This window comes from Zootoca vivipara, chromosome 10 (assembly GCF_963506605.1).
Source record: "Zootoca vivipara chromosome 10, rZooViv1.1, whole genome shotgun sequence".
Classification (NCBI taxonomy): Eukaryota; Metazoa; Chordata; class Lepidosauria; order Squamata; family Lacertidae; genus Zootoca; species Zootoca vivipara.
Window position 1 is genome coordinate 67,343,894 of NC_083285.1, and position 27,652 is coordinate 67,371,545.

The following is a 27,652-nucleotide window of genomic DNA, read 5'->3' on the forward strand; positions in this document are numbered from 1 at the left end:
GATCCAGAATAAATCCGCCTGGGGTGGGAATCGACTCGGATCCACTCATGGCAGTGAGTCTCCTCGAAACCCACTGATTGCAGTGGGTGCAGGCATGTCAAACCTGCGGCCCTCCAGATGTTTTGGACTACAATTCCCATCTTCCCCACAACCACTGGTCCTGCTAGCTAGGGATCATGGGAGTTGTAGGCCAAAACATCTGGAGGGCCGCAGGTTTGACATGCCTGGATACCACCAGCCACGCAGTGACCAGTTACGCTCGTGAGGGCTTTACCTCTGAGTAAACGTCACCTTGCAGCAGGCCTACCCGGAAGCACAACCCAAGGAGGCCTTTCCCCCAAATAACCATAAGGACGGGCAGTGTTGCACCCAAGCCTTCTGCATGTTTTACTCAGTAGTAAACCCCGCCAACTTCAAGCGGGCTTTGCTTGCCCAGCCCGTCCTGCAGAAGGTTTGCCTCCAGAACACTTGCAAAATCCTCTGCAGGGGCATCGGAATAAATATCCGCTTTATTTTCTGGCTATTGCCAAGGAAGTACACCGTCCTGAGGCCTTTAAGGCTTTATAGCTTTGCTATTGTGTTGTTGTTGTTGTTGTTGTTGTTGTTGTTGTTGTTGTTGTTGTTGTTGTTGTTGTTGTTGTTGTTGTTGTTAACAACCTCCCTTCACCCAAGGATCACAACAACAATGATAAAATAATAATGCAAAACGGAAAAAACCGCCAGAGTTTTCTGCAGCGGAAGCCCGGCGAAGGGCAAGCGGCCTCTCCCGCGCCTCTGCGCCTGCGCGACCACCACCCCCGAGCCCCCGGTTAGGGGGTGCACCCTTTCCCCTCCGTGACCATCCCCCCCCACGACAGCGAATGGGGACGCGCGGGGGGCGGGCCTATCCGGATGACTGACGCCTCTCTCGCGGCGGCGGACCAATCCGGGCTCCTCGCCGGCGAGCGGCCCCACCATCCCGCCGCGCCTCTCCGATGGAGGAGATTGGGGCTCCGGGGGGCTCCTCCCCCTCGGGCGGCCGCGGAGGCCCCGCCCCTGCCCCGCCCTCCCCTCGGCGCCGCCGCCAACCCGGCTCGCGCCACGACGCAGGCCCCGCCCCTCTGGCGCGCTCTCTTCCTGGCGGCGGCGGAGGCAGCGGCAGCGGCGCCTCCATTTTCTGCTCCTCCTCCTCCTGGACGTCCGCAAACTGCTGCCGCCCTCAGGCCCCTCAGCAGCCGCCGCTCCTGCTGCAGCGCCTCCGCAGGGAGAGAGGAGCCGAGGCCGCCGCCGCCTCCCCAGACGCCTCCTCCGCGGGCGCGACGCCCTCCTTCTGCCTCCTCAGCAGCTCCTGCCGCAGCCGCCTCCTCTTCGCCGCAGCCATGAACGAGGAGTACGACGTGATCGTGTTGGGAACCGGCCTCACGGTGAGCCGGGCCGGGGAGAGGCCTCCTCGCAAGGCCGCCCTCCTCCTCCTCCTCCTCTTCTTTTCCTCCCTCCCTTCCGCCCTTCCTCGGCCTCCCCGCCTTCCTCCTCACGTCTCGCCTCGTGTTTTTGGTCGGATTTCTCTCTCATTTATTTTATATATTCCCCACACAGCCGCCCTGTGACGTGTCTCCTCCCCCCCCCCCATCAGAAAAACAGCATAATAATAACGGCAATAATTATTATTTCTACCCATCTGGCTGCGTTTCCCCAGGCACTCTGGGTGGCTTACAGCACATAAAAAACATACTAAAACATAATAATAATAATAATAATAATAATAATAATAATAATAATAATAATAATGGTTTTACATACGGGGTTTTTATTTTTTGGTGCTGCCCGCCAAATGTCACTGGATCCAAAGGTTCCAAAGCCCTCGATTTCCTTCCACGCCTTTTAACCTATTTCTCCTCGCGATACTTTAATTATTTCTACCCCGCCCATCCGACTGGGTTGCCCCAGCCACTCTGGGCGGCTTACAGCACCTATTAAAAAAAAACAGAATAAAACGTTACACTTAAAAAAGCTTCCCTGCACAGCGCTGCCTTCTCTGGGTCGTTTGGCATTTTTTGGTCGTGGGGGGAGGGAGAAAGAGCCGCTTGCCCATCTTTGGGGATGCTTTATTTTTTGGGGGGGGGGGTCACCTCCAGTGGTTGCCCTGTCTCAATTCACACACACCCAAAATTACAGGCTTTGCTCCTATTTTTCTTTTTAAACAACAACCCAAGCTTTAATTTGCTCCTCTCGCTGAATCTGTGCCATCATTGTTCAGAGCTTCAATCTCCCCACCTTAACTGGTGTGCCCTTAACTGTTCTTCTCCCCCCCCCCTCCCCATATTTCTCCTTAAGGGTCGTTGCTGCTTTTGCCTTAACCTAATGCGTTTTTTCCTCTCTCCTGACAATTCCACGCTGGCCTCCTTTTCTCTGGGTGTATTGATTTTTTTGTCCTATCATAACTCAGCTCACACGTCTGAGTGCTGCTCCTGCCATCCCCCCCCCCCCATTGCCCATTTTGCATGCATGTCCCCCTGCTCCCCTTCTGGGGGCACTTACCTTTGCTCATGCCCCCAAGGGCTGGCCCATTAGCACGAATGGGACACCGCCTGCCCTACAAACCTCAGTCTGCCCACAGCGAGCCCCTTCCTGCTTGGCTTCTTACTGGCATCCAGCCCACTCACTGACTGTTAGCTTCCTCCTCCTTAGTCTCAGTGTTGCCTTTGTAGAACTCGACAGGAAACCAGAATTACTAGGCTCTGCCTCTTCATTATCTCTGGCTCCACCTCCTGTTGGCCTCCCTCCCTTTCGCTCTGCCAGCCCCCTATGGGCACCAGGTACCCCTGGTTTTTGCCATAGCCATCCTTAGCGGTAGCCGCCCATGAAGTACTGCTCTTCAACTAAGGGCCCGTCTAGTCCAGCATCCTGTTTCTCACTACCGTATAGCCAACCAGATGCATCTTGGGATCTGAGTGCAATAACCCTTTCCTGGTGTTTCTTTCGGCAGAAGCCTACTGCCTCTGAGCATGGAAGCTCCACATAGTCTTCATGATCTGTTGCTGTTGATAGGCCTCCATGTCTAATAGCTCATTAAGCCATTTAAACTGGTGACCATTAACCACATTTTGTGGCAGTGAATTCCTTAAGTTAACTATGTGCTACATGAGCACATCTGCCGTGCATCTTTATTCAGCGAAGAACATCTAGCCATTGTACCCCGTAACCTTTCTACCTAGCATTCTTCCTCTACTTTTATCCCCCATACCAGTCTTAGTACGGTAGTAGTGACATCCCCTTCATTTGTCAGCAGTGTCATGTTCTGCAAGTGTCATTCCACTGCCCCTCTGATTCGCCACCCTATATTGCTCTTGCCAGTTCTGTCTCCATCCCTTTTCCCAGGCATCTTTGGTAACAGTGCTTCCCTGAAATGAAATCTCTCAATTCAGCCCCCTGCCACCTTCCACTTGCCTTGCACATGTCTCCTTTACCACTCACCTAGCCCATGTCTCTTTCTTCAGGGCATTGATTATATTTTGTCACATTCTTACTTGGTGCCCTCTTCCCCCCCCCCCCCCAGTGTCATTCTTAATTTCTTGCCCTTGTCTCTTCCCTTACTGTATGTCCTTTGTTTCATCCCCCCACCATTTTCTTTTAGCCTTTGGGCTTTGTTTTATTATTATTATTGACTGCCTCTAAGTGTCATGTTAATTATTTTCCCCATATTTCCCTTTATTACACATGCCTTTCTTTCTTACCCCTGTCTTCCTACTTAATTCTCCCAGTCATGGCACTGCTATTCTCTTTTCATCCTCCTTTTTACTCCTTCTCTCTCATCACCCCCTCTTTGCCTCTGTTCTCATCCTCTGTTCTCTTCACACCAAATCCTCTTTGTTACTGCTCCAGAAAGATCAAGGTCATCCCCTTGGATATCACTCTTTTAATTCCATGCTTGACAGACTTCTCCATGGTTTCACAGTACTTGCCACGTCTTCTAACCATGTTAATTTGTCCGTTTCTTTTAACATTTCTTTACATCTCTATTCCATTTTCATAACATGCATCTGCTTTTCCTTCAGGGCAGCATACATAACCTTAAATCCTACTCAGCCACCCTGAGAGGAACTAATAGGCCACTTTGTGCTACTTATGTAGGATAAAAGTGGGTTACAGATTTTTTTTTGAATGACCCAAGTACACCTAGTTTGATTTATGACTGTAGGGATTTGAACATGCATCTCAAACCCTGATCTCACATCTCCAAGAATTTAACCATTGGCTCTTGCATTACAGCCCTATCTTCCTGCTTGAGTCACATGTCATCTCCTTTAGTTCTTGTTTGACTCGTTCCTTTAGGCCTGGCTCTGTTAAGTTTCCCCCAGGCCTAGCCTTTCTTACATACCTTGACTCCTTTTCCCATTCAAAATGTTTGTAGCTTTTCTCTTCTTCCCAGATCACACCTATCTCCTGACCCTTACCTGATTGTTAGCTCCTTCATCCTCTTACTTCTCTCGTTTGCTTTTATGATGCTTTCCTCTTTGCCCTGTCAGGTCCTCAGGCCATCTAGCATAATATTGTCAATGGCTCCCCAGGGTTTGAGGCAGAGGTCTCTCACAGCTCTACCTGGGGGTATCTGGGATTGAATCTGGGACCTTCTGCATGCTAAGCAGAGGCCCTGCCATTGAGCCATGGCCCTATCCTCTTTTCCTACTGTCTAGTATCCCCCAAAACTTCCAGCCCAGCACCTTGGCGTTGCTCCTTCCTGTGGCTAGTCTCTTTGAAAGAAGGGTCTTCCTTCCAAATAGCTAGGTAACATCTTAATCCCTATTCACTTGGTACTTGTCATAAACTGAGCTCTTGCCACAAACTGAACTACAGTATTTACATCAACTAAAATGACAGGAGGAGGAGCATGTTTAAATTTGGGGAGGAATAGATAGCGCTTCTCAAATATTGATTCTTGCCTTGCTGATTACTGCTACCCTTTTAAATTGTCAGTGCCTTTGGGGATTACAAATCTCAAATTGACACCATCTTCTCGCTTGGACCACCCTTTCTGTGAAAGGGAATCGATGGTCAGCACCTCCCCCAAAAAGCATGTTTGCCTTAATTTGACAATAATGTTGTCTTCCATGTTTGAGGTGGCTTGATGCAGGAATATGAATTTGACGTGGTATAGGAGGCATTAGCCTCTATTGTTTTGTAGCAAACCAATTTTCTAATTGTCACTGCTGAGTTAACATGGGTTCTGAGAAGCTGGATTTTAGCTGGCATTTAAAACAACCACGTTACTGTTCACCATAATTTGGAGGTGGGTGAGTTTTGAGAGGAGGACTTTTTGTAGCCTTTTATGATCTAAAATGGGGAGCTGCCTCATATCTAAATGGTGGCAGTCACAGTGTAGACCAGTCACCTGATCTTTCAACAACCCTGTGTGTGTTCTTCTAATAAAATGGCTTTTCTCCCCCTCTTCCATGATGGCTTACCAATTTCAGTTCTTGTAGTAGATATCAGTTCTGAACAAATGATGGATGGCAAGTCATAAGATGAGAGAAGGCATTGTTCTGTTCAGGGAGAAATAAATATGGCTCCGAATGAAGGCGTGCTTCCTTTGATTGTTGAAGCCAGCTTTTTCCTGCTTTTGTTTTTCCAAAGCTTTGCTCGTTTGGAGGGATACAACAAGAGATTTTTGCATTTTGGCTGTGAAACATGCTTTGCATTCCTCCCTGACTTTGAAGGCCCCTGGGTGTAATTCTGCTAAGAGCTGTGTTTCCAGTGTTTTGGTGCTTCTGTGGTTACCAGCTGTGTGTCATGATTGCAGACTGCCGAAAGAAGGGCGTGGGACGTGGGTAATAAATGGAGTCTGCTTGGGCTCAGGTTAGTTACCCAGTGGCATTCGTTTTGCCATGTGCATTAGTACAGGCCTGCCGTCCAGAAAAAAGTGAACAACACATGGAGAAAGCTCAGAGGCTGCTATTCATGCTGCAGTATGAGCTTCTGTCTATGTATGTGGCAGGAAAGCCCTTTCTCATGCTTGGGTGCATGTTGGACTGAATTTTGACCTCTTGGGACATAGCTCGCTTGTGGTTTCCTCTGTATTCTAAGGAAATGCTGAATGAGACAAACGAAAATGTTTCAGCATAATTCTAGCAGGTAGAACCCTTGCTTTCACATATCTATTTACAAGATTTAATTGCTGTAATCTCATTGTGCCTTGTCTAGCAGAGCTTGACTTTGAAATGATTGAGGGTTTTGTTGGGTATGAACACTTTAGACAAAATGGCCTTCCTTGACCAAAATTTGCAGCTAAGTAAAGTATCTGACACTTTACTTCAGTTATTATAAATAAAAAAGGCCTTGTGTTTAAACAGGATATATACTGTACACTTAAAATAATTAGTTGTTCTGCATAATTAAGCTTGCATTTCTGAAATCTGGGCTGTCAGTCAACTCTGAAACTCCTTATCTTGGAACTGAAAACAGGTATACTGTACATTGGAGCTTTCAGCCAACACTCTTCAAGCTTTCAAATACCCTATTTTGTTGGCTTTGTTGGTAAACTAGACATCTTTATAAAAAAACTGAACCAGTCAATCTTAACAAAGAAGTTTTTGCATTATCAAGGCTTAGTTCTGCTACAGCATACAGTGGTACCTCGGGTTACAAATGCTTCAGGTTACAGACTCCGCTAACCCAGAAATAGTACCTCGGGTTAAGAACTTTGCTTCAGGATGAGAACAAAAATTGTGCTCTGGCGGTGTGGCAGCAGCGGGAGGCCCCATTAGCTAAAGTGGTACCTCAGGTTAAGAACAGTTTCAGGTTAAGAACAGACCTCTGAAACGATTTAAGATCTTAACCAGAGGTACCACTGTACAGTATTTCAAACAGGCCAAGGAATCTGATTGTGCAGTAATATAACCCCATTCCTTGCACTTCATTTAAAGCCTTTTATGAAAGTGCAAAAAACCTCTTAAATCTTTCTTTCCCCTGAGCCTGTTCTTTGTTGCGGTTAAAACATTTATATATGACTTTTAGTTCTTAAGAGTGGTTGGACAGGATGGGGAGGGAGGGGGTGGTAGATAATTTGCCAGGCCTACCCAGTTAGTTCCTTGCAGATCTGAAACTTGAATCTAGATTAAAGTCCAGCAGCAGTCAAATTTCAGATATCTGAAGTGGGAAATATTTCAAAGGGGTGAAACTGTCGCCACAATTGGGAGCAAGCCTGAACTCTGTGCAGCTTCCTTAAGAGGAAATGGGGTGTGTGTGAGTAACTGGGCTGTAAGCCTCAACTGCAAACCATGGGAATGGTGCAATACAGTTCTGCAATCTGTGCGTAGTTCCTCCTTGGCAATTTGAACTTCATTCGCTCACCAGTTCTGTATTTGATTTGAGCCTCAAACTTTTGATGTGCCTTCATGTTCTTCCTACACCCCAGGAGTAGTGCTGCTGCTTAGGGTGGCGATTACCAGTTTTAAAACTGCATGTCTCTATGTGGTGTTACTACTGTAGTTCACAGTGCTGCACAGAGTTTCCACTAGGTTTTATATATGCTTACCTTGACCCAGGTGGCGCTGTGGTTAAACCACTGAGCCTAGGGCTTGCTGATCAGAAGGTCGGCGGTTCGAATCCCTGTGACGGGGTGAGCTCCCGTTGCTCGGTCCCAGCTCCTGCCAACCTAGCAGTTCGAAAGCACGTCAAAATGCAATTAGATACAGTAAATATGAACCGCTACAGCGGGAAGGTAAACGGCGTTTCCATGTGCTGCTCTGGTTTGCCAGAAGCGGCTTTGTCATGCTGGCCACATGACCTGGAAGCTGTATGCCGGCTCCCTCGGCCAATAATGCGAGATGAGCGCGCAACCCCAGAGTCGGTCACGACTGGACCTAATGGTCAGGGGTCCCTTTACTTTTACCTTTACCTTGAAAACAACTGAAGAAAATAAGAGTGGGATTTCAGCCACGCTGGCAAGAATCTTAAGTATTCAAATCTCCCTAAGGCAACTCTTGATAAAGGTTACTTAAGTGGTACATCTCTAGGCATCATGCTTTCTTGTGGTCTTCAGGACTGAAATCATGATGTTTGATCATGGGCTGCAGTTCTAGGCTGCAATGCTTCTGTGCCTCAGGAGGCTTATTGCCACTTCCGTAGCAAGAATCTGACCACAGTGTCCTTCAAACAACACTTGCTACATTTGATGGGTAGAGAGAGAGTTCAGCAGTAGCATTCTTGCATAAAAGATAATGCAGTAGTACAGATTACTGGCTTGCAGGTTCATTGGTTTGGTGGCATTACTTGGAAGCGGAGGAGGTCACTGCAGCTAGACCAGCAGCCCAGTGAAACATAATAAACTTTATAAACACATTGTTGGTTGGGGAATGAGTTTTGTAGCCAACACATCTGTCTCCCAACAGGAAGAAGAGAGCCAGCTTACATAAATAGTTGTTTGTGAAGTACAGAGATCCACACGATTTGTGCTTGCCAGGTTCCTGTCTCTTTGCCGCTGGCTTGGGCCACTGTGTAGCCAAAGGAACATTCTAACTTGTGTGCCTCCTTTTCTACTCACTGTTCCTGGTGAGGTTGCTGTTTTGGCCCTGCATGTGGGGGGTACTCCAGGTCCACAACAATCAAACAGTCCCCCAGCCTTCTTCTCAGCTTTAGAGATCTCAGCATTGCCACACACACTGTGGTGAACAAAAAGCTGAAAGCCCATTTAAGCATATAAACTCTCGACTAGAAGTCCCTGGTGCAAACTTATAAACCACTCTACAGTGATACCTCGGTTTACAAACATAATTGGTTCCGGAAGTCCATACTTAACCTGAAGCGAACTTTCCCATTGAAAGTAATGGAAAGTGGGTTAATCCGTTCCAGACAGGTCCGCAGAGTACTTAAACTGAAAATACTCAAACCAAGGCGTACTTAAACCGAGGTATGACTGTACAAAATACAGAGCTACAACAAATAGCTACAGTGCTGATCTTGATTCTGGGCAAAATGTCTATATAGGCACATGTCTGCCTTTCAAGCTCCCATTCTGGCTGGTCTGTGGGGGAACCCTGTGCTCATGCACACCGACCCAAAGTTGTACGTGTACATGTTTCATTCAACAGATTGCAAAATGCATTCTGAGTATTTGGTTCCAGCTCAGCAGTGGACCAAATAGAACCCTTCTGAGTTGTAGAGAGGGGCCTCCTAGTAAAAACTGCAACTGCTGCGGCAACAGTTTTGCACCAAAAGTGGTCATTATCTGATGGCTGGTATTGTGGTGCCCACATTTCCACTAAAGTCTACCTGTGACGTTGGCATATGTCAAACATTGCATGTAATTGTAGCTACAACATGATGCAACCATGCATGTAGTATTCACCGGACTATCTACATGTTTTCCCCTTCCCAACTACCTGCTTTTTCTGTTTCTCCTTTATGGGGAACTTGTGGCATTTGGAATATTTGCTAAAGATCTGAGAACCTCATATAACTGGCCCTGTCGGCTGCAAAGGAAGAAATCTGGTCGGAACTTAAACTGTGATGTGGCCTTGCATATAATTTTAAAATGGGATTAGAAGTGTACGTGCTGTCGATCCAGCACAGGCATCCCCAACCTTCGGCCCTCCAGATGTTTTGGCCTACAACTCCCATGATCCCTAGCTAACAGGACCAGTGGTCGGGGAAGATGGGAATTGTAGTCCAAAACATCTAGAGGGCCGAAGTTTGGGGATGCCGGATCCAGCAGCTTGTCAGATACAAGCTGTGTTCAAAATATAAATGTTAGTAGTTTACATTTTGCCTTTGTGCTCCTCAACTGCACTTGGGTTTATAGTAGATTGTTGAAGTGATTTCCTATTTTGCTAGTACTTCTAAATCAGTGAATAGAAGCGTATGGTAGGGTACTGTCCTGACTGTTGCTCCTTGGCTGAATTAGCAGAAAACCAACTACTTTTCCTTGTGTGTGGGAAGGGGTCCCAATGAAACTGTGAATAATGGAGGGGGGGCTAACTTCTATCAGCATGGCTGATGGGATTTGTAGTTCAACAATACCTGGAGGCCCATAGGTTAGCTAATAATCTACAGCAGTGGATCCCAAGTAGATAAGTAATGTGAACCCTCTCCAAGCCAAGCCTTGGACCCGCCCTTCTTTTGAAAATGTTGATACCTCTGTGGTAGTTTCTGTTACGTGAATGGTGCCACAGACCCCCTGGATGGGGTCCGTGGAGCACCAATTGGGAGTCAATTTATCCATAGTGCAATCCTAACAACGTCTAGTGGGAGGCAAGTGTTGTTGAACTCAGTGGGGCTTACACTAGGAAAATAGGATTAGGATTGCAGCCTTAATCCCTGTCACAGTAGTAACATTAATCCAGTGCTGTGGCTTTGGGTTGAGGAATGTGCCAGTCCCATTGTTTCTTCCGCGGACCTTTGTCATACAAGCAGCCCACTTGCCTGGAAATTTCCGTTTTATCTCATGCCCTTGATGTAAAGGAAGCTCTATCGAAAACTGGTGTATCCATCCATCTTTACCTGTAAAACACACTAGCCACGATGCTGTTGGGAAACAAATAGAGCAGGAACTCCGACTTCTTTCACAAGAGAGGCCAGGAGAATTTCTGTATGCTGCCTGAGAGCTGCTATCATGTCTTGCTCAGTGATTTTTTGTTTGTTTGTTGAATTCTCCTCCAGCAGCTTCTTCTAGTGAATTTTGTTGCTATCCTAATATTACTCTGTTCTTAGGACCAAGCTCTGTGAGTGCTTGCTTGTAATTGTGGAAGGCATTGGAATATCTTTACACCTTCATGAATATAAGCAAGCATTAAAATATCTAACCTGTAGCATGTGCTGTAAAGTTAGAATGTAGACTGCCCCAGGATCAGTCCTAATTGCAAGCCTAGCTCCACTCTATAACTGAAAACATTTTAGCCTGTTGGCAAGTTGCTTTTGGCTCAGCAAGAGCTACTTCAAAATACTTAGTCTAGTAATGCAGCTGTTGAAGCCATTTTGCTTCCTGGCATCCTCTTAGTACAGGCATCTCCAAACTTGGCCCTCCAGATGTTTTGGGACTACAATGTCCATCATCCCTGACCACTGGTCCTGTTAGCTAGGGATCATGGGAGCTGCAGGCCTAAACACCTGGAGGGCCGAAGGTTGGGGATGCCTGTCCTAGTACCACCAGGAATAGTATATTTACATATTATAGTTGCCCTGGACCAAGTAGGAGAAATGGACTCTTGGAGGAAATTGAGGCACTACAACAGGTTAAACTGCAGCAGTTACGTTTGGGGCATCTTATCCTGGAGTGAATCTAGATTTTCAAGTTTGAGACTGGGCACTGAACCAACCAAGAACATGTAGGCAGGATCTTGCTTGCCTAATGCTAACTAGAAGCACTGACTGACTCTGCCATGTTTAACCCTTGCTGTGCCCTCTCGAAAATCTGTTGGTGGTGAAGTGGGGATAATGCATCCAAATTTCTCAAAAGGCTTAAAATTCTTTGGTTGGCAGTAAAAGTAGCTTCAGGGCAGGACTCTGTGCAAAGGCTTAGAATTATTTGAGATGGACCTGTCTTACTCCTGTTGCAGACACTTTCAAAGAAACTAGAAGACACTGGGCTTCAGGTACACAGCTTTTCAATCAAGTTGGCTCCCCAAACAGCTTACATTGAATACCCAGAACCTGTAAATTCAGAGGGGAGCTGTCCCTTCTACAGAGAAAGGGGAGAGTAGTTGCAGGCAGACTTGGCTGGCAATAGCTCTCCCATTTCTTTGCATTCTCTTTTGGCTCCTGACAGCACATTCTTAATCATTATCTGGGTGCTGTTGGAGTATTAAAAGGCAGAGAAGTCATATGGGGACTGCCTTGCAGCAGCACATGCAAATCTAGCTTTACACTTTCTCCGCTTTTCTCCCCAAGCGTGACCACCAGGCTTCCTGCTTTAGGTTCTGTGTGGAGGCAGGGAAAAGCCAGAGCTAAACTTGAAGATGTCAGTTGCTAAAGGAAGTGGAAGTGACTGGGCATGTGGCCGGTTTCTCCTCGCCTGCCCACAGAGCCACGCCTCTGGAATCCTCCCTTGCTTTGGGCTGGGTAGCTATGCAGCGTTGGCAGGCTGATGTGTCAAGCTATTGGAATATGATTTGGAATATTTGAGCAGGTCTGGCTTGGTTGTGCTTTTCTTGGTGGAAATGTTCGTCCGACACAGTGCAGTCTACCACTCGCTGTCGATTGTAGAGCGAAAGCTCTTCTCCCAGCTTAGCAGACGGATGGTATAGTTGTCACGCCTTAACTTGGTTGGCCATAGCTTTCCCTTGCAGCACAAAAGTCCGCTTTGAAAAGGACCTCCCCAAGTAAACATATTCTGCGCTGTTCTGCAAATTTCCCCAGCATTGTGGCTTTAATGCACCTGCCGGTTTTTTTGTTTGCATATCCGGGAGTTCAGAGCACACAGGCTTTCAGGTTGCTTTGTGTGCCAGTTTATAGTGGAGTACCTGCTGACAGGATACCACCTTGATACAGATTTGCTGCAAGACGTTAGTTAATAAATAACAGCTGGCAATTTTCCCCAGTTGCTTCCAGTGCTAGTCTTCTGTTCCTACGTCCACATTTTCTGTTGCAGTATTTGGACAAGTTGCCTCTTCCAACTGTCACCTGCTTACTTTCACTTAGCGCAGGGTAGTGGTTCTCCCATCATTGTCGGCATCCAGGGGTTGAACGACAAGCTGGCTAGCCCCCAGCTGGATCGTAAATCAGTGACCCAAGTCTGCGGACATGGGCACACTTTATTTAGCAGAGCAAAACTGTGCAACAAAAGAGGCTTGAAACTTGTGAAGACATACTAGGGCAGGCATCCCCAAACTCGGCCCTCTAGATTTTTTGGGACTACAACTCCCATCATCCCTAGCTAACAGGACCAGTGGTCAGGGATGATGGGAGTTGTAGTCCCAACACATCTGGAGGGCCGAGTTTGGGGGTGCCTGTACTAGGAACTACGGATTTATTAATCATAAATCAGAACAAAGAAACATGTCGTCTCCTTGCCGTCCCTTCAGAGAGAGAGAGAGAAGCAAAAGCAATAACAACACAATGGAAGTTCCGCTTGTTTCAGCAAACAGTGCTGGAATGTAAACAGACATGTGACACATAAGAATCCCATGTCTGCAACTAAAGGTAGAATGAAATTTTCCAACATCATCACCACCTCCTTTGGAAGCTCTGGTAGATCATGAATGAAAGAGTAAAACCCAAGGGCTTCCTTGGTTTAATGTTGCCGGTTGTTTCTCTCTCCCACAGGAATGCATTCTGTCTGGCATCATGTCGGTGAATGGGAAGAAGGTTCTTCACATGGATCGCAATGCTTACTATGGAGGTGAAAGTGCATCTATCACACCCCTGGAAGATGTGAGTATCCCCAGGCAGCTTTATGTTGTGAATACACGGATTCTGCTTAATTTCTTGGCCAGAATTAGACAAAACTAAAGCAGCAGTCATGTGTAAAGGTAAAGGGACCCCTGACCATTAGGTCCAGTCGTGACCGACTCTGGGGTTGCGCGCTCATCTCGCATTATTGGCCGAGGGAGCCGGCGTATAGCTTCCAGGTCATGAGGCCAGCATGACAAAGTCGCTTCTGGCAAACCAGAGCAGCACATGGAAATGCCGTTTACCTTCCCGCTATAGCAGTTCCTATTTATCTACTTGCATTTTGATGTGCTTTCGAACTGCTAGGTTGGCAGGAGCTGGGACCAAGCAACGGGAGCTCACCCTGTCACAGGGATTCGAACCGCCGACCTTCTGATCGGCAAGCCCTAGGCTCAGTGGTTTAGCCCACAGCGCCACCTGGGTCCCTGCAGTCATGTGTACGGTGCTGCTTTTATCTGTCCCTGCCCCACCGAGCTTACCAGTTAAAATGGGTAGGGTGCCTGGGTTCCTCCAGACATTGTTGGGACTACAGTTCTTCATCCCAGATCCTGCTAGCTGAGGCAGGTGGGAGTCGGGAGAAACACAGGCTATCCACCCCTGCTTTAAAACACAGGATGCAACTGAGGCATGGCTAGGGAATCAGGGGATTCATATAAATTTTGTCCACTTGGAGACCTATTTGCCAGGGGCTTCATCCTTGTGAGAGAGAGCACCCTTCACAAGTAATAGACCTCCATCATTGTGCACGGCTCTGCAGAGTTCGAGAGGACCTAGGGCAGGCATAGGCAACCTTGGCTCTCCAGATGTTTTGGAACTACAACTCCCATGATCCCTGACCACTGGTCCTGGTAGCTAGGGATCATGGGAGTTGTAGTTCCAAAACATCTGGAGAGCCAAGGTTGCCTATGCCTGCCCTAGGGGGTTTGCAGCCTATAAATCATTGCAGGAGACAACAGGAAGTTGTGGGGGAGAGATGGCGTAGATTAGGAAAGCATGTGTTGTTTCAGCTTCATGTATCGAACCTTGTCATGCTTGAACATGAAGCCCTATAGGGTGGTTCCAGAGGCTTCATGGAAGAAGGTAGGTTTTTTGGGGAGGGAATTGAAGTGGGGGTGGCAGTGTGGAATGTGCCCTGGAACAGGGCAGTTCTGCAGCATGCAGAACTAATTGGGCCCACCAGAACTTGCACACTTGCCCTGTGATTCCTTCCGGAATTTTTTTATTTTGTTTCGACTTCCCCTGTGAGGCTGTTTTGGCCAGGCCACGCCCACCTGCTCTACATCTGATGACATCAGGGGCAGGGCAAGTTATGGTACAGCTGGGCCAATGAGAGTTTGCAGGCACCCCTGATCAGTTGATTGGCAGCCCCTGTAAAGCCCTAGACTCACAGTGCTTTGCAAGCAGGAACAATCAACGAATTGGTGGGCCCTCGTGGTGCTCTGTGCATGGCACTTCGCAAGCCCTGATCCACTCACTCAGTAGCAGTCTGGTTTTTGCATCTAGCATTCTGGGGCAGGATTTAGGTAGGTGTTCCGGAACCACAAAGTAGTAGGTAGCTTGATTACTTATTTAGCTTACACACAGGATTTGTGTAGCCCTCTTGGAACGTCGGGCCCCTTATACTTGCAGCTAATGCTAGATTCTCAAGTTGCTACAATGGATTTATTATCAATCTGTGTATTTAATTCTGCAGCAGGGCTGCTGAAAAAGTTCATTTTTGCCTTCAGTATCCTAAATAGGCAGATTTTCCTCTGAGCAAATCTGGCTTAATTGGCATAAAATGGCTCCTAGTTGCATTAGTCTGCAGATCATCTGATAGGCTTTTCTCTAATTTGAAAGGCTCAGGGGTGGGGTGGACAAAGTGTCTAAACCGGAGGGCTGTCATACCAGCCGCTCCTGGCTTGGTACTACCAAGCACTGCACTCCCATATAGGCAGAGCAGCAAGGAGTATGTCAAATCCAAATTCTGGAACTAACTAGCATGAATGTGAAACTTGCATAGGTTTCTCATCTTGTCTTTTCAGCAGCTTTCATTTGCAGAATGTTTAGTTTTATTGTATTGAAGGGCTGTAAGCCATGTCCTTCCCTAGATTTATTTGTGACAATAAACCACCCCACTCATATAAAATACCAAGGTGGCGTACAGCCATACAACAGATTATTGAAAGGTCCTAGAAACAACAAAGAATAATCACAAAAACGGCTGACACATCTTAAGAAAATTTCAGTAACTGAATTGGCCCGGTAGCATAAAAAGGTGTTCAGGCAGTGAGGACACCTGTTGAAGCTCTGCTGAAAGGGACTCCCACAGCTTGGGATGGGTAGCACTAAATACCTGACTTCTAGGTCAGGCATCCCCAAACTTTGGCCCTCCAGATGTTTTGGACTACAATTCCCATCATCCCTGACCACTGGTCCTATTAGCTAGGGCAGCGTTTCTCAGTGTGCCGCGAGACGCTGGCTGGTGTGCCGCGACGTGCGGCGACGAGAAGGGCGATTAGCATTGTCACGTGCCTGGCGGCCGCCAATAAACATCGCTAACCCGCCGAAAAGCAATATTTCTCCTCCTCTTTCCCAAAGCTCAGTGCAAACGAGCCTGGCGGCCGCCAATACACAGTGCTGACCCGCCGGAAAGCAATATTTGGCAAGTGTTTCTTACAGTCATAATTATAATATAGGGCGGCACAGAGTTAATTTTTTAAACTTTTTTAATGGTGGTGTGCCTCGTGATTTTTTTTCACGGAACAAGTGTGCCGTGGCCCAAAAAAGGTTGAGAAACACTGAGCTAGGGATCATGGGAGTTGTAGGCCAAAACATCTGGAGGGCCGCAGTTTGGGGGTGCCTGTTCTAGGTGAAACCTGCTGTGCTTCTGAAATACGGGGGATGGCTTAACAGTGGTCCTCTGGGTGGTCTTGGTGATGGAGCAGTCCTTAAGGTGTCCTGACCCAGGTTGTTCAGGGCTTTGTATATTAATACAAGAACCTTGAAGCTGGCCTGGTGGCGCCTGGGTAGCCAGTGCAGCTTTTCGCAGAGGTGTCCCATCCTGTCAGCAGCCAAGCTGACGCATTCTGCACCAGCTGGAACCTCTGGACCCAAGCTTTGCGGGGACCACCATGCATAGAGCACAGTCTCGAGGTTACCTATGCTTGGGCTGCAGGGGCCAAGTGGTCCTGATCCAATTGTAGCTGGTGTGCAGATAAAGCTGGTAAAAGGTACTCCTACAGCAGCGATGCATCCAGGAGAGCCCCCAAGATTCCCAGGATGGCACCTGGGACTAGGGATGGAGAGCTGAATTGGGTGGACTCAGCTGAGCTAGAAGTCTTGGCCTGGACGGGGACCCTCTGCGTGCTCTTGAGCACTCAGTTTGAACAGCCCTGACTTTCTCGGTTGACAGACCTTCCTGCAGGCATCACCGCAGTCCTAATCGCACAACTTCTTGTCTTCATCCTAATGGTGGAATACATGTATTCATCCTAATGGTGGAATACATGCAATTAGCGAAAATGACAGGTAGAATACAAGGCCAAAAGAATACGAGGCCAAATGAAACAAGAAGTCAATAAGGAATGGGAAGTGTTTAAAGAGTATATAAGAAAGAATAAGGTAAAAGAAACTCCACTGGCAGAATTAGACTGAACCCAATATGTAAGAAATCTACATCATAAAGATTAACTATAGAGGAAAAAAGGGAAAAGAAAATGATGTGTATATAACAAACTGTGCATAAAGAAACAATGTAAAGATAAATTACAGCAAGTCTAATTGGAAGTCATCTGTAAGTTAGAATTTAGATCATAAGTTAGTAAGAGATAGATAAAATACTGTAAGGGGATTTTTCTTTCTTTCTTTTTTTCTTTTTCTTTTTCTTTCCGTAAATATGCTAAGTTGTTATTCTTTTTGTGTTTGTTTGTTTGTTTTTCATTGTATGTTTTTTTTGTCTTCTGTATGATTGTATCTGTGTATTGCTATTTTGTATCTTTTAAAACAATAAAAATTTATTTAAAAAAAACAACTTCTTGTCTTCAAAGCTGTACAAAAGGTTTAGCCTGCCAGGAACTCCACCGGAGTCCATGGGCCGAGGAAGAGACTGGAATGTGGACCTGATCCCCAAGTTCCTTATGGCAAATGGTGAGTGGCTGGCATCTTCTCTAAAATGTCAGGTTTCTCTTTTAGTGCCACAAATACCTGAGTAGGTATGCTCTCCTCTGCATGCCAGTCTTCCAGCACCCCTCCCCAGAGTTAGATATTAGTGCCTCCCTTTAGGTGTATCACTTTTCAAACAGTAATGGGACCCAGTTAACTTATAGGCACTACTTCCAAGTAGGGCTGGGTGATATACTAGTATATTGTCCCAAACCAGTTTGAAGTCCATATTGTGATATTGGTTTCATAATTTTTGATTTGGCAATATATCACAAATCATTGTGTGTGTGCGTGCATGCGTGTGCTTTACAAAAATCACAAAGTGGGATAAACCGTGAAGCCAGCCAATGCTTTTCTTGATTTCTGGAGCCCCTCAGCAAGCTCAGCTCTCCCCTCCCCAGCAGCAAATCACAAAAGCAGGCACCAGCAAAACTGATGCAGGAAAAACCGTGAAGCCATCCAGTGCATCTACATAGCTCCATCCTTATTTCATACTTCGTTATATATTGATATATTGCGATGTTAAGCTGGTGATATAGCATGATGTTGACAACCATATATTGCTCAGCATTACTGTTCACCTCTACATAGTTCCACCCTTATACCAGACCTTTAGAAGGCATGTCAAGGCAGCCCTGTTTAGGGAAGCTTTTAATGTGTGATGGATTTCTGTATTTTAATGTTTGATGGATTTTTGTAGTTTAGAATTTCTGTTTTGTTGGAAGCCGCCCAGAGTGGCTGGGGGAACCCAGCCAGATGGGCGGGGTATAAATAATAAATTATTATTATTATTATTATTATTATTATTATTATTATTATTATTATATCAATATATTGTGATGTTTAGCTGGTAATATATTGTGATGCTGAAGACCAGCTATTGCCCACCCCTACTTCCAAGTTGGCTGTCCTAGGCATCCATTGCCGTAGCTTGCATGTTTGCATAGTGTCTGTGTTAGAATGGGCAGTATATACCCAAATATAAGCAGAGCCGTCACCTTATGACCTTTTCCAAAGTGGTACAGAGTTGCTTATTTGTGTGGGCTGCTGCAAGCAGAGGGCCTCGCTGTGTCATCCATCCCCAGAGAAGTTTGGTCCTGGCCGAAAGCACAGAAAGCCTTCCCCTCCAGTAATGAACCTAAGCCTGCCACTGCCCATTACAAGCCTAGTTAGGCTCCTAGCTGCTGTGGAGACTAACCTGGCCCTGAGCGCGCTGCCGACCACCTTGGTTGCTAGGTGGCCTGCGGCCCAAATGATTTTTCTAGCTGGCTGTGACCGTTCATTTAAAGCCAGGAGCAGGAAACGGCTGTGGCTCTCCAGCTGTTTTTGGACTCCAGCTTCCATCAGACTGAACCAGGAAGCTAAAGGTCAGGAGTGATAATCTGGAGGGCTACTGGTCCCCCATCCCTGAATTAAGCCAAGTTCAGGGCTTAATCACTTAATCTGCAGGGCTGAGTTTTGTTTTGTTTTTACAAAAAAGAGCACGCTGAGACCTTTGGTTCTCTTACGTCCTATAACTGTCAAGTGTACTGTAGCTGAAGTTCGAGAATCCTGCGCAACTCTAGCGCATGTAGTTTCGTAAGCAGTGCCAACAACCGTATACTCGAGGGTATTTTCAGGCCGCCATTTTCTTGAACAAGTGAATACCTGGTTTGACTAGTCATCCAGGGCCTTTCAATGTATCTTCTTCACCTGTGTCACCTCCAGCTGACTCGTATTCATTAAACTTGCTTTGGTTTCAGGCCAGCTGGTCAAGATGTTGCTGTACACAGAAGTCACTCGTTACCTGGACTTCAAAGTGATTGAAGGAAGCTTCGTCTACAAGGGAGGGAAGATTTACAAAGTCCCTTCAACTGAGGCTGAAGCCCTGGCATCCAGTAAGGAGATGGAGCTTTCACAGCAGTCTGCTGGCTTCCCTCACCAGAGTTTTAAGATACGGAGTCCAAAATTATTGCGCTCCTCAGAAATGTTTGAGGGATATGCACTGGAGCTTTGTTCAAAGGTGTAGAACAAATTAGTACAAAAGACTGAGCCTGGTTTTAACTTCTAGGCACTAAACTGACTTTGCAGTGTTTGAATTCACTCGTACAGCTTCACCATAAATGGATGGATCTGTGTGGCAGATTCTTATTTATAAAAATATTTATATGCTTCTGTACCATAAGAATATACCAACTGAATATATGAGAACGTTATGTCTATGCAGGCTCGCTGAAGTATTCCTAGCCTGCCATGTTTAAGAATAATGTTTTTCACTTCTTACAACATAGAAAATAGGGATGAGTTCAAAGGTCTGGTGCTCATTCACTTTCCCAGCAGTTACTAGTCAGATGGTCCAATCTGCACTCCTTAATCCCATCCATTGTTGTTGTTTAGTCGTTTAGTCGTGTCCGACTCTTTGTGACCCCATGGACCAGAGCATGCCAGGCACTCCTGTCTTTCACTGCCTCCCGCAGTTTGGTCAAACTCATGTTCGTAGCTTCGAGAACACTGTCCAACCATCTCGTCCTCTGTCGTCCCCTTCTCCTAGTGCCCTCAATCTTTCCCTACATCAGGGTCTTTTCCAAGGATTCTTCTCTTCTCATGAGGTGGCCAAAGTCTTGGAGCCTCAGCTTCACGATCTGTCCTTCCAGTGAGCACTCAGGGCTGATTTCCTTCAGAATGGATAGGTTTGATCTTCTTGCAGTCCATGGGACTCTCAAGAGTCTCCTCCAGCACCATAATTCAAAAGCATCAATTCTTAATTGATGATTGATGCTAATCCCATCCATAGACTTGGCTTATAGTGAGATATCTATGCTAGAACATTCACTATTTTGCATATTAATGGTTCCATAATAAATTCCAAAAAGCTTTTTGCAGTATAATAGCCCTTGTCTCAGTAGAGTGCCGTGGGTCACTCCTATTACATGCCTGTTCACACCTTCAAATAATTCTGAGGCTTTGGGCCTATGAATTGGTGGTAAATCACTTGCTTTTGTTTGCATAAGGTCCCAGGTCCAGTCCCTGGCAATGAGTAACTTGAAGGCTCTCTAGCAGCAGAGCTGGGAAGGAGTTCTGCCTCAGCTCTTGGGTCGCTTTTCCTCATTGGTATAGACTACTGAACTAGGAAAGCTAATGGTCTCACTTGGTTTATGGCCACATGCTCAGATTTGTGAGGTAAATCAGCCCGACTTCAAACAAGGTTTATTTTTGCCCTGGTAGAAGGAATCACTGCTCTGGAGCTTGCCCATAGCAGAGCAGTGCTCCTGGGCTGGAACACACTGACTTACATTCCCATATCAGGCCTGGCAGTCTTTGTGAGAACAGACTGTAGCGGCCAAAAAGGTGCAGATTCCGTATATTTGCAGATAGCTGCTCTTAAGTTTCTGCGTGTTTGCTGGTGGGCAAGGGAGAAAACACTGTGCCAAATTCAGCTGGGTGTCTTCTGAGCTTGCAATAAACTCGGTACTTGCTGGAATTTGGTGAGTAGTCCTTGCAGGAGATAGTACATAGGAGAATATTTGGGCTTGTTTTCTGTTCTTAATGGCTGGCTGACGTGTCCCAAGCAGCTTTAGCTTCTCCCAGCCATTGATGGACCTTCAGCTTTTTGTGGCTACAGCAGTCAAAAAAAGCCTGGCCTTCTTTGAGTGCGGCCTGACGGTGCCTCAGTTTCGATGCTTACCTAAACACTGCCAGTGTTGTTGCTGAAATGCAAGTTCAGTAACCTATCCCAGGTTGGTGCTGAAACCCCCCTCTTCTGGACCCAGAGGAAGTTGGCAGCCTAACTTTCGGACAAAAGGTCTGTTTTCTGACCTGTCTCCTTGTTTCGTAGGTCTGATGGGCTTGTTTGAAAAAAGGCGCTTCAGGAAATTCCTGGTGTACGTTGCCAACTTTGATGAGAACGATGCCCGCACTTTCGAAGGGGTTGATCCCAAGAAGAACACGATGCGTGATGTGTACAAGAAGTTTGACCTGGGCCAGGATGTCATAGATTTCACAGGCCACGCCCTTGCACTGTACAGAACTGATGAGTAAGTGGTTGCCAGAGAGAGAGAGAGAGAGATGCTTTGGCCGGTTCAGCAGCTGTGACTGCTACAGGATTGAGACAGTTCAGCCCCAATGGCCCAGCTGGACTATTGCAATGTGCTTGATGTGGGGCTGCCCCTAAGGCTCATCTAGATGCTGCAGCTGGTGTAAGATATTGCAGTCTGGCTCTTGATATGAGCTGGTTGTTGACAACATGGGACATTACTACTGAAGAATCTGCCCTGCCTGCCTATACACTACTGGACCAAATTTAAGGTCTTGCTTCAGGCCTTTGGCTGGCTAACATTCTGCGGTCTTTTAAGTGTGTTTTGGGGAGACACGGTCATTGGTTTATTTTTGTTTTATTACGTATTTTGTATTATGTTGTGAACCGCCCTGCAATCTTCTAATGAAGGACAGTATACAAATTTAATTAGTAGTAAAGCCAAAAAAATCTACCTGAAGGACTGTCTTTTCTCCATACATTCCTGCCTGTTTTTGAGATCTGGGGAAGTATGACAACTGTTTGGCCGCAAGAAAAGGACCATTTAGCGTGGTAGGGCTTGAATTGTGGAATTAAAGATGCAGGTTTTTTTCTGTGTTTGGGTGCCAGCTTCAAACATTTTATTTACACACGCTCGCAGTGTCACGTGACCCAATTATATATTCTTCTGATCTGCACTTTACAAGATTCTCCCCCCCCCCCACACACACATTTAGTGGTATAGAAATGTGTAATTTTTAATAAGTGCTCATGAGAAACATCTCGTGTGCTAAGATTTAAGAGAGGCTTTGTGTTCTAGTGCAGTGTGTAACTGAATTTTGAGTTGGTGGAGAAACATCTAAAGGAAGAGCGGAACCAATTCATTCATTTTATTTCACAAAATTTATAAAATTTGACTGTAAAAATCATCAAGCAGTTTACAGGAAACCATAAACCAAAGTGGTTATTAAGAAAACAGTAAGACTTTTGAAAAGTTAAAATAACAGTAGACTAAAAACATTAAGACTCTCATCACTAAACCTCTTTAGATGTTTAGAGATAAAAGTACAGAGAAATGCACAAAGGCCGTCGCCAAGCCAGGTGCCTAAAAAGCTGATCCTCATTATATAAACTCTCCTCTTCCACTCAGCTACCTAGACCAACCCTGCCAAGAAACAATCAACAGGATTAAACTGTACAGCGAGTCTCTGGCTAGATACGGCAAAAGCCCCTACTTGTATCCCCTTTATGGCCTGGGAGAGCTGCCGCAAGGATTTGCAAGGTGAGAGAACCTTTCTTTCCTTTTCCCTTTTCGGCAAGTGGTTCCGCTGCATTGCCTATCCTTTCTCTGACCTCGTAGGCTTTGGGGCTCCCTTCCTTTCTGCTTCCAGGCCCCTCTAATTTTTCTATGGAATCAACGTCCAGCTGGCAGAGGAATTTTCTGCCACTGGGAGGATTTTCCCTTGGGAAATCTGTTGGCAGGTGCTGGCTTTACCATGGGTATCCTCAGCAAGAGGCTGGGCTGCGTGGGACCCATGTGCAAAGCCAATTGCCTGCCCCATAAGAGGCTTGGGGAGCAGCCTTCTCTAGCACACAGCCACCTGCACTGTGAAAATTGAGAGAAAGGGAATGAGTTGCTGCTAGTCCTCAGTACAGCCACTTTGGGCATAGACAAACAGGGTGCAACCCAGGCCCCTTTTGCTAAAGGCCAAGGAAGACGCTCCCAGGAGAATTGCCTGCAAGCAGGGGGTCGGCACTCACCACGGGGCCTGGCCTGCAGCGTGCCTGAGCCACGCGTCTCTCCTGGGAGTGATGCGGTGGCTCAGGGCCCCACACTGCCCGGAACGGCAGCGTGGGGCTTGCGTCCACCAGGTGGACTCCGTGGGCAGCTTGCCGCACCGCCCCCCCCCCCCGGCGGATCACTGCAGTGCCCCCATGTGTGGATCGCCCTGCCCCCGCCGCTCCGGGTGCCCCTGCCTGCAAGTAAAGGCCTTGTTCCCCTTGTCTGGTTCAGTTTCCTTTTCCTGGCAAACACAGGGCTTCCAAACTTGCCACAAAGTCAAAGCCTTCCAGTTCCAATAAGGCAATCTAGGAAAGAGCTTCTCCATTGCCTTTTGCGTACAATTTTCCATGCTTTGGATACACTGCCCATGCTTTAATGTGGGGGGTGGGACTTTGTATCTGGGGGGGGGGTCCCCGCATGCTCCTTCCATAGCTCCGCCCCCCGGCTGTTGGGGATCGAACCCGCAACTCTGGCATTGCCAGCACCACGCTGAGCTATGTTACTTCACCGGCAGGTTAAGCGCTATCTACGGAGGCACCTACATGCTGAACAAACCGATTGAGGAGATCGTCATAGAAAACGGAAAAGTAGTTGGAGTGAAATCGGAAGGGGAGGTATAGTAATGCGGCGTTGTTTTCTCTTCTGCTCAAAACTATTTGCCATTAGCTAGCTCCTCAGCTGGAAAGCTCCAGGGTGATAGATCTGCAGGTCCCTTTTGGGTTTGTGCTTGAATGCAGTTATCACCCTTGGCTGAACTGGTGGCAGAATTAACACAGATGGAGTCATTCAGGTCTCACTTCTCTGGGTGCCCCTTCAGATAACAGCCCCCCCCCCCCAATTCTTTATAGCAGCTTTGACAAGTGAGTTGTGCCCCACAGAAACTTACGCCATGGGAACTCAAGTGCCAGAGGATTCTTTGTTCTTCAGAAGGATACCCTGGGCTCTCTGTGCAACAGATTAATATGGCTACTTCCCTGAAACTTGCTTGGCACCTGCGTTCCCTTGCAGGTTAGGAAGGTCATGCAAGTGAACCTCCACGTGGCATATCCGTCACCTTCATGAGGCATAACTGATAGAAGTTTGGGGTCATCCTTTGTGTTCCTCTTCTCCTTTCTCCCCACACCAAGTTGGGGAAGGCGCTTGTTGGCATCTATAGATGCTGGTGCCGATGTCTTGCCCTGCTAGTGCTTCCCTCTGAGTAATCTTGTTGCAGCAATCCCAGCTGAGTCTCTGGGTCAGCCTTCCTTCACCTTGGGTCCCTAGGTGTGGTTGGACTCCAACTTCCATCGTTTCCTAGCCAGCAGGGCCTGTGGTCAGGGGTGACTGGAATTGTAGTTCAAGAACATCCAGGGAGCCAAAGCTGAGAAAAAAGGCTGCTCTGGGTTGAAAATGCTGAGAGGGCACAACTATTGTTAGAAAGGAGGAACACACAAACACACACAGCATTGAAAAGGCCCTAGGACAGGCATCCCCAAACTGCGGCCCTCCAGATGTTTTGGCCTACAACTCCCATAATCCATAGCTAACAGGACCAGTGGTCAGGGATGATGGGAATTGTAGTCCAAAACATCTGGAGGGCCGAAGTTTGGGGATGCCTGCCCTAGGACATGTGGAGAGTTGGGTGGTGAGGAGGGTTGACAGTTCCTATCAACTGCTGTGTCAGGTGGGTGTTTAGGGTCTCGGTGTGGGCAAAGGATGGGGAGAAATACTATCCAAGGACTCCTTGCCAAAGCATTGCTTCATCCTTTCCCACTCTGCTTACTAGAAAGTACAGTAGTCAAATGGGGTGTGTGGCAGCTGTATCAGACAGGCGCTGGCTGAGCCACTCTTGTAGTATCCTTGTTGAGGAACCTAGACATCCAGTCTGTTTGAAAACGAAAGGCCTCCTAAACCGGTGCCTCTCCCCCCCCCTTGCAGATTGCCCGCTGCAAGCAGCTCATCTGCGACCCCAGCTATGTCCCGGAGAGAGTGAAAAAGGCCGGCAAAGTCATCCGGGTCATCTGTATCTTGAGCCACCCAATCAAGAACACCAACGATGCCAACTCGTGCCAGATAATCATTCCCCAGAACCAGGTTAACAGGAAATCGGGTAAGCTCGGAAGATGAGGTTGGTTCGCTTGAGGCCTATTATGGCTCCTGCAGCCTCTCTTGTTGATGTGTAGTGTCATGAACGAGACAAACTCCAGTAGGAACTGCTAAAAAATTGGTAGTGTGTTGATGGTTCTCTTCTTATTTAGTAGACTACTACTAAGTCTGGGGTAAGAGCGACAGGTGGCCTAAACCAGCAGATTCCTTCAGGGATTAGACATTTCCTGGAAGACCGCAGCCTTTTTCATTGACAAAGGTAGCCCAGGCATACCTAACTCTGCGGAGGAGCAAAGCTGTGTATCCTTACCCTTTTGAAGCTGTTTTTGGGATAATGTGGATTTGTAGAAATTGATGGAGTGGTTCGGCTTCTTGTAGACATGTTTCTCAGGCTTCTGCCTCTGCACTGGGCAGTCTATTTTTCCAAGTTCTTTTTTTCTTTACTGTATTGTTTCAGAGAATGCTCATGTTATCTATATTTTGTGTTTACGTGAAGCATTTTTGACACACTCTTTGGTTGAAAAAAAGGCTTCCAGGGCTGCTTACAAATGTCAGCAATAAGACAGTTTAGACTTCCAGTCCGAGACAAAAAAAGAAGAGAGATTGGGAGGGAGGGGGAAAAGCTAACTCTGGCACTGTTTCTTAGTTAGAGAATTCTTGTAATGACCAGCTGGAACGGAACAGTTCTAATAGATCTCTTGGTGCTACTGATTAAGACTGGCAGTTACTGGATAAAATCCCTAATACTTAACACCTCAGTCTAGATTTGAAGGGTCCAAGTAGAGCTCTTTACATGCTTGAGTCTGGATCCTTCCGGCTGCATCAGTGCTCTTGCTAACTTCTAGAGCTCTCCTAACAGATACTTCTGGGATGGCTTCCTGTTCTGGTGGGGCAGGCACACTCTACAGAGCCTGGGCTCCAGCATCCTGCCGCTTCTGCTGCAAGTCTTAATTCAGCCATGTGTTGTGACGGGGATGGAGAAGCAGCTCAAGCCAGAAACGGGGTCCCCTGACTCCTGTCCCTTTTGTCTCTTAGACATCTATGTCTGCATGATCTCGTCCGCGCACAACGTGGCAGCGCAAGGGAAGTACATCGCCATTGTGAGCACCACCGTGGAGACAAACGACCCGGAGAAGGAAATCAAGCCTGCCTTGGAGCTCCTTGAGCCTATTGAGCAGAAGTAAGGTCCCCCTGCTCCAAACTCACCATCTTCGCTTGGAGGCACAGGGCCTGTTGAGCTCCGGAAGAGGGGTCCCTTGGCAGAGGAAAGCCCACCCCACACCTGCTGTGCATTATTTGAGCATACGCATTCTAGGAACTGCTTGTTTTGAGGCCACTTGTGGAGGGGTTCTGGGTGTGTGAGGGAGTCCATTTCACTGTCAAACAGCTCTTACCATCAAAGTTCTTTCTGGCGTTTAGTTAGACCAGGCATCCCCAAGCTTCGGCCCTCCAAATGTTTTGGACTACAATTCCTATCTTCCCCGACCACTGGTCCTGTTAGCTAGGGATCATGGGAGTTGTAGGCCAAAACATCTGGAGGGCCGCAGTTTGGGGATGCCCGAGTTAGACTCCTTTCTTGTAACTTGGAGCCATTGGTTTGGGTCCTAGCTTCCAGAGGAGAAAATAAATTTGCTCCAACCTCCCTGGGGCAGCCCTTTAGAAACATTCTTAAAAGTTTTTTTTTAAAAAAAGAATCGCATTAAAAGTGATTTTTCTTTTCTCATCTCCCTTAGGTTTGTTAGCGTCTGTGACCTGTTTGCACCAACTGACCTGGGCAGAGAGAGCCAGGTTTGTATGAATTGGGAAGCAAAAGACCACACAACCTGGTGGGTGGGATGGAAGCTTTGGCAGCAAACCCCCTTGGGCTTCTTGTTTCTTCTAGATCTTCATTTCTCGCACCTACGACGCAACCACCCACTTTGAGACGACGTGTGATGACATCAAAGACATTTACAAGAGGATGATGGGATCAGAGTTTGACTTCGAAGAGATGAAGCGGAAGAAGAACGATATCTACGGAGAGGAGGACCAGCAGTAACGGTGCTTTTTTAAGTCTTAACTTACGAGATCTAAAAATTGGCTGGTGTTGGGGTGTGTGTTATGTATACACAGAGGGACTTAAGTGAGCACCGTACGAAGTTCAATATTGTAAAAGCCTGCTTTTTGTAATCATATCTCCTGAGATTGAAAAAGAGAGTCCCCTGCACTGGTGAAAACGCTCCTCCCCTCTTTGGATATAATCATGTGTTAATTATTCTTTAAACGAGGTTGCTGTGTCAAAATTGCCCTTG

The 27,652-nt window shown here is 47.0% G+C and overlaps 1 protein-coding gene across 1 annotated transcript; it reads left to right on the forward strand.

Moving 5' to 3' along the window:
* The first annotated feature begins 1,113 nt into the window (after nucleotides 1–1,113).
* On the forward strand, nucleotides 1,114–27,553 carry GDI2 (GDP dissociation inhibitor 2). Its single transcript, XM_035128557.2, has 11 exons — nucleotides 1,114–1,403; nucleotides 13,234–13,341; nucleotides 17,388–17,487; nucleotides 19,245–19,379; nucleotides 21,317–21,515; nucleotides 22,644–22,775; nucleotides 23,791–23,890; nucleotides 25,194–25,365; nucleotides 26,397–26,541; nucleotides 27,095–27,149; nucleotides 27,244–27,553. The coding sequence occupies exons 1-11, from the start codon at nucleotides 1,359–1,361 to the stop codon at nucleotides 27,397–27,399; spliced, it is 1,347 nt and encodes a 448-aa protein (XP_034984448.1). The 5' UTR covers nucleotides 1,114–1,358; the 3' UTR covers nucleotides 27,400–27,553.
* Nucleotides 27,554–27,652: the final 99 nt, after the last annotated feature.

What these genes read in the sequence shown, in the direction of transcription:
- GDI2 (XM_035128557.2), top strand. Translation starts at nt 1,359, where the DNA reads ATGAACGAGGAGTACGACGTGATCGTGTTGGGAACCGGCCTCACG. An exon ending in CAAGTTCCTTATGGCAAATG is followed by an intron (nt 17,488 to 19,244) that starts GTGAGTGGCTGG and finishes CTTTGGTTTCAG; the next exon opens with GCCAGCTGGTCAAGATGTTG. An exon ending in CTGCCGCAAGGATTTGCAAG is followed by an intron (nt 22,776 to 23,790) that starts GTGAGAGAACCT and finishes CTTCACCGGCAG; the next exon opens with GTTAAGCGCTATCTACGGAG.